At 37.6% G+C, this 12,027-nt stretch overlaps 2 protein-coding genes across 2 annotated transcripts; one reads left to right on the top strand and one right to left on the bottom strand.

The window, feature by feature from the left end:
- Positions 1-201: 201 nt before the first annotated feature.
- On the top strand, positions 202-2,124 carry LY79DRAFT_525018 (L-ascorbate oxidase; the record flags this gene model as incomplete). The annotated part of the gene is made up of 3 exons (XM_060555686.1): positions 202-1,548; positions 1,610-1,885; positions 1,939-2,124. 3 exons carry the CDS (start codon positions 202-204, stop codon positions 2,122-2,124), a joined length of 1,809 nt encoding a protein of 602 aa, XP_060409432.1.
- Positions 2,125-10,520: 8,396 nt separating this feature from the next.
- Positions 10,521-11,729, bottom strand: LY79DRAFT_696700 (uncharacterized protein). Its single transcript, XM_060564838.1, has 2 exons — positions 11,358-11,729; positions 10,521-11,324 (listed from the first exon to the last, which is right to left on the bottom strand). Exons 1-2 carry the CDS (start codon positions 11,700-11,702, stop codon positions 10,617-10,619), a joined length of 1,053 nt encoding a protein of 350 aa, XP_060409431.1. The 5' UTR covers positions 11,703-11,729; the 3' UTR covers positions 10,521-10,616.
- Between the last annotated feature and the right edge of the window lie 298 nt (positions 11,730-12,027).

The raw sequence follows: 12,027 nt of genomic DNA, 5'->3' as shown, positions 1-12,027 counted from the left end.
GGTCTTGACAACGCCGGAATGAAACCCGCCTTGGACTGACTCAACGGCCATATAGGCGGATGCCATGTCTGAGACAAGAGCGCCGTGCGACAGTTTGTCGGCATCTGGACCGACTATGTAAAGAAACAACCTCCGTCCTTTAACGTTTGAATAATGTTTCCCCCACCCCATCTTGTTTCTTCCAGTTCGTCTCAAAGCATCATGCATTCGTTCGTTTTGTTCGCCTGGCTTCTGGCGCTACTAACACAGGCCTATGCGTGGGGACCGAGAGAGTCGTCCCATGGCCCACCGGGTCACTACGGTGGCCTACATACGCATGATTCTAGCTTCGTACCAGACCATGTATTGCGAGTGACCTACGAAAATGTCTCAATCGGCTGCCAGACGCGCCCGTCGGTGCTCGTTAATGGTAGCTTGGTCGGACCAACGCTGAGGTTGAGACCCGGGGTGAGGAGTTGGATCAGAGTCTACAACGATATGGAGGAATACAACACCACCATGCACTGGCATGGATTGAGTATGCGTATGTCACCTTTCTCGGACGGCAGTCCGGCCGCAGCTCAGTGGCCCCTCCCTCCCGATCACTTCTTCGATTACGAGATCTTTCCACTGGAGTCGGAGTGCGGAACCTATTTCTACCACTCGCACGTAGGATTCCAAGCGGCGACGGCCTCTGGACCATTGATCATCGAGGACAAAGAAGAGCCCCCTTATGCGTACGACGAAGAACGCATCGTATATCTCACGGACTATTTCAACAAAACCGATCACGATATCGAGGCGGGCTTGCTGGCATCACCTTTCGTGTGGTCAGGCGAAACCAGTGCCGTTCTCATCAACGGTGTCGGCGTGGCCATTGGAGAGACAGCTGGGAACGGGGATTGTGCGTTGCCGGTAATCGATGTCGACCCTGGAAAGACATACCGACTGCGCTTTATCGGTGCCACAGCCCTTTCAATGGTGCAGGTGGGCATTGTAGGGCACGATAACCTTACCATCATAGAAGCCGACGGCCACTACACCAAGCCACACACCGAGCAGTTCATGCAGCTGAGTTCTGGACAACGGTTTGACGTTTTACTGCAGACCAAAACCGTAGAGGAACTCCAACAAACAACCGACTATCTAATTCAGTTCGAAACTAAAGACCGGCCAAAGGTTTACCGCGGTTACGGCGTCCTTCGGTACTCTAAAGCTCCACCGCAAATCAGCACAGCACCCGATGTACCTCCTTTAACACTCTCTAACAAAACTTACGAGTGGGCAGAGTACGCCTTGGAACCCTTGGAAGAAACAGACAACTTCCCCTCAGCTAGCGAAGTGACACGCCGCATACACATCGATAGCCGCCAACTCACAAAACATAGCATCCTATGGCAGCTGAACGGACTGGATTGGAATGAGACTTCCACACCATACCCAGGTGATAAGCCATACTTGGTAAATATCTACGAAAATGGGCCATCCGCAATTCCCAACTACACTGCCGCCATCGAGAACAACGGCTGGGATCCTGCAACTTTGACCTGGCCAGCAAAGATTGGTGAGGTGAGTGAACCAAGTTAGATGCATTTATCACGTGGATTCCCGATAGCTTACTCGTAGAAAGGTTCTCGAAATCATTTGGCACAACACGGGATCCTTGGTCAACGGAAACGGGGGTCTCGACTTTCACCCTCTCCATGCTCACGGCGGGCATTACTGGGACCTTGGTAGTGGAAATGGGACCTACGACTGCGATGAAAATGAGGAAAGGCTCAAGAACTACAGACCTGTAAAGCGAGACACAACGAATCTATACAGATACGGAGAGAAAACCACATCGGGCGATCTTTCCGGCTGGAGAGCTTGGCGTTTGCGCGTGGAAGACGCCGGTGTATGGATGGTAAGTTTGGTGTCAGGTCAACCGAGAAGAGACACGAGCTGATGATAATCTAGATTCATTGTCACATTTTACAGCACATGGTAATGGGAATGCAGAGTGTCTGGGTCATGGGAGATTTCCAAGACATTACGGGCATTCCTGCCGTCGACGCGGCTGGCTATTTACAATACGGAGGGAATGTGAACGGCAACGCCACCTTTGCACCATCAGTAGTGCACTTCTTTGAGGAAGACGAATAATGTTTACACTCGTATATATAATCGGTTAGAATACATTGAGGCAGGCTGTCATCGAAGCAAGCACTTCCTGCTTGCTTCCCTCGACGCTATGCGGCATCAAAAGTCCGTCAGGCCCACTGCTACGAACAAAACTTTCAAGACTACCTGTGTTGCGTTGCGACGTCCGTCACCGGCAACGTACTGCTCGATGACAAGTTCAAGGTTAAGCTTGCCGACTTTCAAGGCCGTTCAATATCAACTGAAGGAGAGACCATCCTTGACGGTGGGTCCCAGGAGCAGGCCCAGTACTACTGCCCTCGAAACAGCACGAATCATGCCAATATCCAAACAGACCTATTCGGATTCGACACAACAATCTTCTTCTGCATGGTCGGGCACGAACCATTCCCTGAAATTACGGGGCAAAATGACGGTGATGACGAAGCTGAGCGGCATTTTCGGTTTACCGAATCCCCAGAGGAGAAGCAGATCTGCACCCATATAGTTGAGAAGTGCTGGAAGCTGTGCTACAACTCTGCCAAAGAGGCTCTACAGGATCTGGAGACTGTCGTGAGGGAATTAATGCGTTTCTGATTATGTCGGCTTCCTAGTGAGCGGAAAGTAGAGGAAGCATGGTCTCCAAGGAGATAAGGACATAAAGTCGAGTGTGTACAGTATAATGCAGTACCTGTAACCAGCTTTGGTTACTCGTTCGGCCTAGCCACCGGGCGTAATACATTGTGTGTGTGTGTGTGTGTGCTGTAACACTATAATCCGCTAATTACGGCTGGGGAGAAGAAAGGTAGTTAAACCCAGCCTGACAGCTGTCATGACAGCAGAGATAAAGACCAGGCCAAACTTTCCCAATAATCATGTCGGAAGGAATTTGGTCGAGCACCCTTGGCGTCATTAGCTTCCATGATGGCAGGGTCCTTGGTGACGCGATCCGCAGTCTCGTTCCCGATGGTGGTGAACGGGGGAGGCATGGCGTCGTCCGGCTGGGACGATGATTTCTTTTCGTTGACCATTGGCGGAGATATGGCAAAGAGGGGGGAGAGGGAGAGAGGAGATGCTGACAGTGAAACGTGTGGTAGCTGCTGATAGAGGAGCACGATAGCTTCTTTCATAGGTAAACGGGTGTTTGATGAATGCTCAACAAGCTTTTGAAGCCATGGTCTATGAAGGTTCGTTGCAACGATACCAAACGCTTGCTTTGCCTGAATTTCTCTGCCTCTTCGCTTTGAGTAAAGTGCTCCCTGAACCTCGCCTCTATACTTTTTCCCGCTGGCCGAGTTTGTAACTTGCGGAGCTGTTCCCAGATCGTCTAAGTATTTACCTGTGAAGTTTGGGACCAAGATCTCCAGCGTCCAAACCCTACCACTAAAGGCACCACAGATGATTGATGAGCTATTCAGTTGTGAGGTCTGCAGGCTGTTCCCTAGTACATATACTGGCCTTAGAGTGAGAGACAGAAAAGAGAGCTTGCATGTTACTTAGTAGGTCCTATAGAGTAATTACTTTATCTTATCTTTACGTGACTTGTCTATAGTTATTCTGTTCCTAAGGAGTTATCCTTCTATTAATAGTTCCTATAAAGGCACTGCCTACATGTCTTGTCTAGTAGGGTAACATTGCCTCTATTAGGCTGTAACGCTATATATAGTAAGGAAAAGGGTAATGGTTTCTATATATAAGCTATATTATAGTTTTCATAACGTAAAGGTTAATTTAAACATGTAGGTTGTAATACTGCGTTTTTTATTACTACTAGCCAGAGGAAGTAAGGTAGGTTTACTAAGTGTGCTAGGTAGGGAAACAAGACACAAAATATGGGATAGAATCTAACAAGGGTAGAATCTGCAGATTGAATACGGAATAGAGATAGCTAGCTCAAGGAGATTCCTAAGCGAATAGGGGACCTACATATTTACTTACACATCATCAATATACGACTGTATTTCCCTGCTATTTGACAGCAATATACAGCAGGGCCTCTTCAGGTCCAGCCCGCTACAAGCACTTGTCTTAACCCTTCACAGCCCAGTTATACAAGCGGGTCATTTCTCCTCCCAGGGAGGCCTAATTTCCTATCAAGGCCCGGTGAAGTGGACGTAGAAGAGGTAGCCTCTTCACTCTCAGTTACTACAGAGTTTGTCAACTCCTTATTATCTTAACAGCAAAAAGAATTCTATGCCGTTGTGATCGCTCTTCTGCCAAGAGTATCAAATGTTGTGATTGATGTTCTGCCAAGCATAGCTAACGGCATAACTACAGCGCAACCAGGACTACCACTGACACCGCTATTAGCACCCTCACCGCATTACTGAAATTCAAGACATATACAACAGGGAACGTGACGTTCGTTAGAACTTTAGCATTGGCCAAAGCGAACGCTGCAAGTAAGAGAGCAATCAACGCTGTCTTCACCATGTAGCCGACGGCCGCCGCTGAGGGTGCTTCACGCATGCTGAAGATACTGGTTGCAAGCCCGACGGGAAGGAAGACAGCTGTGGCGTAGGTGAACAGGCGAGCATCATCAGCTCTACGCAATTCCAGTTCGTTTCGGGTGAATTCTAGCTTCCTTGCAAGCGATGACTTGTAAGAAGCAATGGCGTCTCGAACTTTCTTCAGTTCCCGAACTCTGTCGTAATTTGAGCTCTGTAGCTTATTGATATAGACTCTGTACTTTCGCTCGTCTCTTTGGATCCAGCTCGTAGGGTGTTGCCGCTTTCTTTCCCGATCTGACCAGTCCTGAATTTGTCGAGGTTCTCATTGAGGTCATCATGTATTGACTCGAGGATGTATTGAACGTTGTACAACGCGTTACTGGTAGAAACGTAAGTGCCATTACTGATTTCCGCTAGTAGAATTGCTAGGTCTGTTGTTATAGTTGACTGAGAGAGTGTGGGAGCAGCAAAGTGAGGCAATATCCGTTGATATTGGCGATAACTGTGATGTGAAGCTAACTAGGAGTAGGCTGCCTGCAGTGGGCAGAGGCTGGCCGAGAAGGAGGTGGAGGTGGGTCACGTGACCCATGGGCTCTTCTACTAACACTCCCCCTTAGGCTCTGCTAGCCCACTCCTGTATATTATAACAATAGTAGCAAATAACTGCCTGACCTTAAATCCTCTAAATCTAAGGAGTTTTTAAAGTATATAATAACTTTAGTAAAAGGCTAGTAATTTACTTATTAGTCTAGTAATAATTTATTTATATACTAATAAGCCTATATAAACTATAAACTATATAATTTATTATTTATATAGTTTACTTATATTCCTATATAACCTATTAATTTAATTTATTTATTATACTTAGTAATCTAATAAAATCCTTATATTTATTTAAGGCTAATGCCTTTATAAAGCTATTAGTAGCTATCTTAGTACTATAAATAAGTTAAAAGGTAATATTCTTATAAGTATAAACCTCTTAGATTATCTATTTATAATAGATATTAATACCTTAAGTTTATACTTTATTAAGGGGATTTATAATATTAACTATTATATTAGTATTATTAGTAAAGAAGATAATTAAAGTATTTAGTAGTTAGTTAAAAAGCTATTTAGTATAATAATAAATCTACTTTATAGTAATTACTACTAGTATAAGGTTAGTAAATTTTACCTTAGTAAAGCTTAAAGTAATAAAGGTCTATTACTTAGACTTCTAGGCTACTAGTAAGCTAGTAAAGTAGATAATATAACTACTTATAGATACTTATAATAGGTAATTATTAGTAAAAGAAGTATTTACTATAGTATAAAGGCTAACGTTAGTAAAGAGGTTAAGTCTACTAAATAAGATACTATAATAAGTAGTGCCTTTAAGGTAGTAAAAAAAGTACTTAATAGCTGCCTAATAGGTAGGTAATAGGCTAATATTAGCCTAAGAGAGCTTACTAACTACAAAAGTAATATTTAGGTATATACTAGTAGCTAACTAGTTAAGGTAGCTAGTCTATTTAATATAGAGTTATTAGTTAGTGTTAGTATAGTTATTCTTGTTCTAAGTAATAAAAAAGTCTTTATTAATAAATAATAAGGTTTTAACTAGCTAAAGGTTAATATAACTAAAGTAATAAAGTATACCCTTAGTATACTTATATTAATTAATATAAATCTTATTAGTAGTAGAATACTAAATCTAGAAGCTAAGAAACTAAGAGGCCTTACTAAGGTCTTTTAGTAGGTAAACCTTAGTAAGTATATTATATACCTTCTTAGTTATCTTAGTAGTAAGTGTAGCTACTATATTATTATTAATATATATTAAGGTATAGGTATTAAGGTCCTTGTTATAGAAGAGGTAGATTTTCTTTTTAACTAGCTAAAAGCTAATGTTCTCTATTTTACTCTTAATAAGTAAAAACTACTATAGTAGTAACTTATATAGACTATAGAAGGCCTTTTAAAGTAACTAGACCTTATTATTAGTAGTAGTATAACTAGTTAGTTATTTAATATAGACGTTAGTACTAGTAAAAATAAAAGTAGTAAAAAAGGCAGTATTAAAGTTATATATCTTATACTTTAATCTATAAAGAGTAATAATAGTAAAAAAGAGGTAAATAGTAGTAGTAGTAGCTATAGCTATATATACTTTTTATAATAATTAATTACTTTACTTAAAGTTACTATAGACTACCTATTAGGCCTTAAAGTATATAATTTTATTATTTATATTAGTTTTAATATTAAATACCTATTTACCTAGTAGTACTTTAGCTTTAGTTAAGAGGTTAATAAAGGTATATACCTTCTTATTATTAAACTACTAGATCTTAGTATTATAGGCCTATTTCTAATAGTACTAGTGTAGGCCTTTTTTTACCTTCTTAAAGGTAGTAAGTATATTATAACTAGTAGGTAGTACCTTTAATAATATAGTTACTATAAAGGTACTAATAAAGTAACTTTAACTATCTTAGTATACTTAAATATTAGCTAAGAAATATACCTTTTTTTTATAGTTTTAAATGCCTACTATCTTATAATAGTAGCTAGGTAGCTTTACTATACTAGTATAATATAAGCAACTAGTAGTAATATACTTAGTAGTAGATATAGTAGTAAAGGCTTTAATAATAAAGTCTAGCTTATTTTCCTTTATAACTAAAGGAAAGTAGTTAGCCTTTTATTAAATAACCTTATAAAACTTATTATTAGTAAAAGTATTATCTTATTTATTTAGTTATTTATTTATAGGCTATTTATTAGTAAGTAATAAGGTAAGTATAGTAGTGTTCTCTAGAGGTAAAGTTATATAGGTAGTATTATTAATATATTTACTATTAATAGTACTACTATTAGTTTAGTTAGCTTACTAGTTTTATAGGGTCTTAGTAACTAGTAAGTAAAAATTAAGGACTTAGCTAGGAAACTAAATCTAGAGGTTAGGCTTATTAAAAAGCACCTTATAGTTAGTATTTACTAGGATATTTATATTAGTAATAAGGTAAAAAATAGTCTTCTTTTTCTCTTTATAAAAATAAATATTATAGTAATAAATAACTTACTTCTAATTAAGGATATAGATATAATAAATATAACTATATAAAGAGCTATAACTAATAAAGTAACCTTTTATTATATAGGGCTTTATTTTTATAGAACAAGGGGGGCACTTACTACCCTTCTTATATATATATATAATATAACTAAAGGTATAAAGGTGTTTAATTTAAGGAGGTTCTTAGTTAATAGTAAGGTTAAGCTTATAGGTAATAATCTTATAAAGGCTTATTTTACCCTTAGTTAACTATAGTAAAAGGTTAAGGATCTACACTATAGTGTTAAGCGTATAGTCCTAGAGATCCTCTAGTAGGCTATTATTAATAAGTAGAGTATAGGTAGCCTTTATAAAGGTATAGCTAGTATATTTAATTACACTATTTATTAATAAAGTATAAGTAGTAGTTAGGTAAAGTTAAGTGCCTTTAAAGAAAAGGTTATAAAGCACTTTCTTAAGCTTAGGCGTATTATTATATATTTAACTTTTAATTAAGAGACCTATTATATTAGTAAATATAGTACTAAACTTCTTAATAGTATTAAGAATAACCTTATAGTAATAGGCTTTTAATAAAGTAAGCTAGTAATAACTACTATAATAGTTAAAAAAGTAAAAAGTATATTATATACTAAGTTTAAAAAGAGGTTTAACCTTAATAAGGTCTAGATAGATTTCTTTACTTATAAGGGTAAAAGACAATAGAGTATTATAGCTAATAAGCTTTATAGATTTAGCTAAGTAGTAGGCCTTATAGTAAAAGTTATTAATCTTTACCTATATAAATTATATACCTACTTAATAGTAGGCCTTAATAACCTATAATAAATAGGCGTAAATAAGTTAATAATATATTATCTTAAGGGTTACTTAGTACTTACTTTTAACTATAGCTAAGCTAAAGGTAGTTACTATAAGTATAGTTAGGCTATTAGTTATATAAAGAATATAGATATTAAAGATTTATTTAATAGTAACTAAATAGGCCTTAGATTTAGTATTAATAATATAAGTAGTAGTATAGTTATATTTAATACTTACTTTATATAACTTACTTAGGCTAAGGAGGTTAGCTAGGCTAAGAAGGCTATACTTAATATTTTTAATAGTCTAGTTAATAGTCTAAGTTAGGTTAGCTAGATCCTTTGTTTAGAAGAAAACAGTGCTACTGCCCTCTAGATACACTTAATTACTGTTTACTATAGTAAAAGGTTAAAGGTTACTATAGACTATATAAGATATAAAGTAAGTTAATAAGTTAAATATAAAGTTAAAGTAGCCTAAATTTAGTATAATATTAAAGGTAGTAATAACCTTATTATTAATAGCTATATATACTATATAGCTAGGCTTTATAGCTAGGCTAGTAATAAAGAAGCTACTAAAAGCACTTAAGGCTTCCTTAATAAAAATAAAGGTTAATAATAAGTTAAATAATCTTTCTTTATAATTCTTATTATAAATATACTTAGTTATATAGGTAAAAAAAGTATTATAATAAAGATAATTAGTAAAAACTAGCTTTAGGTAAATAGTCTAACACTTTATAGTAAAGTAGTTTTTTTTATAATAAAGATAAAAACTACTATAGGTAATATTCTTAGTAAAAGTAGTACCCTAGTTAGTACTAGAAGAGGTTACTATTAGATTAGTAGTATTTTTATAGTATATAATAAGTCCTATTTTTTATTCTTTATCTTAAGTAAAAGTATAAATAGTCTTAATAACCTCTGCCTAGGTAAGTGTCTTATTATTATTAGTATAGTACTTATAAGTATCTAGTAGTTATACCTTAAAGTAATTAAGTATAAGAATAGCCTAATAGTAGTTAAAGTTTTTACTATAAAGGCTAGTAATATAGCTTTAGAGGTATTAAACCCTTATAAAGGCATTATAAAAGGTTTTATAGTCTTAGGTACCTCTCTTACTAAACTTATTAATTAAGGTAATAATAGTATCTTTAGATACCTTAGAGATAAACTTCTTAAGTGTTTTTATAAAAGTATATAGGTTACTATTATTAACTTAGCCTACGTTAAAGAGTTTAATAATTATAAAGTTATAAGTGCTAATAATAATACTATAAGTAGTATTATATTTATTCTCTTAATTCTTATACTTATTAGTGTTAATTACTAGTTAAAGGACTTTATAATTAATATATTTCTTAACTTTAGTAGTATAAAGTAATATATTAACTAAGACTTACTATTATAACTAGTTTAACTTCTTTTTTAACTTAAGGATAGACTATATAACTATTTAGTAGTTAACCTTATTAGCTATAATAGTAGTTAATTACTAACGTAAAAGAGAATAATATAATATATAATATAGATAAGAGTCTCCCCTAGACTATAGGTAGCCTAATAATATATTAAACTTTATATATTTCCTTTATAAGATAAGAAGTATATCTAAATTATTATATAAATTACTGCTTATTATTAGACGTCTAAGTAAAAGGGGATATAGGTAAAAGTAAAGTAAAAGTAATATTTTAAGTTTATTACTTATTATTATTATAAGGTAATATAACTATAGTAGACAGGTAGTTAGAACAGTAATATAGGCAGTAACTATAATATTTTATAGATATTACTGTTAACTATTAAAAAAGAAGGGGTAAAGGTAGCTAATTAATTAATTATAAAGAAAATTAATTAGTATTAACCTAGGCCTTATAACCTATAGGAGTAGCAAAGTGAGGCAATATCTGTTGATATTGGCGATAACTGTGATATAAAGCTAACTAGGAGTGGGCTGCCTGCAGTGGGCAGAGGCTGGCCGAGAAGGAGGTGGAGGTGGGTCACGTGACCCATGGGCTCCTCCACCAACAGAGAGAGAGACAGAGAGAGATTCTAGCACAAGTGCCTTCACTTCTTGTGATATGAGTTCTGAAGTGGCAACCATGGGCCTTATAGTCCTGTTGAACAAGACAAGTTCCAAGACCTTGCGTTGCTGCCAGCAGGGCTGCTCTTCACCGTTCTCTAGTTTCCTCACGTCGAGTTTCTGGATTTCAGTCTCCTCGGCTGGTGGTTTGTCAGCTGGACTTTCCTTGGCCAGAGCTCCGTTTTAGGGTTCGGACCGAGCAAGGCACGAACCAAGACGAAGATTTCTTGGTATTTATAACTTAGCAAACGTTGTGGCCACATATTTGCTTTGAAACCTGCTAGACTGAAGGGTGGATCGGAAGTATCAGTCGGGTCAAGTTTCCAGAAGGACAGATGGAGCTCAGTCACCCACTTGTTCGAGGCTGACACTGCACTATCAAAAAAGTATTTCTGATATCGGGCATTGCGCCCGAAAAAAGGACCTATCTCCCTTGCTTCAGACGAGGTGGGGTAGCAGATTAGTGCTGTTTTTGGATTGGTCTGGAAGAACTGCAAAAGTCTCTTGGCACTTCCTTTGTTGCGTTTGCCTTGAAGGTGATCGATGGGTTTGTTGGTATTATCGTATACTTGTTGGAGTGTAGGCTCCGAACTACGAGTCTTCGTCTTTGGCACATCAGCAATCATCCCTATTGTGTCCTTGTAGTTATCCTTTACTCCTAAATGGGCACGCTTGATTGCGTAGCCAATCACACATTTACCAAAGTGGCAGGATGTGGCATCAGCCTCGTTGATCTTTGTTTCGCAAGACTCAGGGGTGCAGAACTCTTTGTTGCAAGATTCATTCAAGCAGAACTTTCTCTTGTTGAATTCGTCCTAATAGAACTTTCTATTCTCATTTAGGCTCACGTCTGGCGGCGAAATGCCGAAAAATTCTAGTTCATCACCAAGCCAGTCGTCAGGAATCTCTGTGATGACTTCCTCGCTGATGTAGTTGCCAAATTGCACCCTTTGCTCCATGATTAGGTCCTCCTTGTTGGAGAATTCTTCTGCATTGAAAATGTGACTCGGCCATTCGCCGTCGAGGTTCTGCAATTTATCGACATCTGCAAACAATTGCGTCGTCAACTTGGCGCTCAGCAGTGAACAAAGTGAGCTCTTGGAGCGTGTGCTGGCAGCCATCGGTCGAGGAGTTGAATATTTCCATAGAATATATATAGAGTATTTCGAAAGTCTTAGACCACTAGGAATCATGCATCGCTCCCCTGTCGTAGAGAATAGGGTCCTGGGTTGAGTCTATCTGCCCCACTAGAAGTCCGTTGGGTGAGGATGCATTAAGTAGAACCGACTTCGCGCAAGCGTACGTTTCTTCAGGTTCTCTTATATTAATACCTGTCTCCTGGGATGAGAGGGTGATTGCTAGCGCGAACTGAAGGGTAAAGTAATCCCTGTCTGAGTGATGCTTTTGGCACTCTTTGGTTTTTGCCCACGCGACCCGCTCGTTCTGTATCGTGATATCGTTGAAGATCTGGTGCTCCTCTGTGTGAGAGAGAACTGTGTCTTCGACGTCGAGGAAAAA

The sequence above is a fragment of the Colletotrichum navitas genome (assembly GCF_030913465.1).
Source record: "Colletotrichum navitas strain CBS 125086 chromosome Unknown LY79scaffold_84, whole genome shotgun sequence".
NCBI classification, from domain to species: Eukaryota; Fungi; Ascomycota; class Sordariomycetes; order Glomerellales; family Glomerellaceae; genus Colletotrichum; species Colletotrichum navitas.
This window is presented reverse-complemented; position numbering and strand designations above follow the sequence as displayed.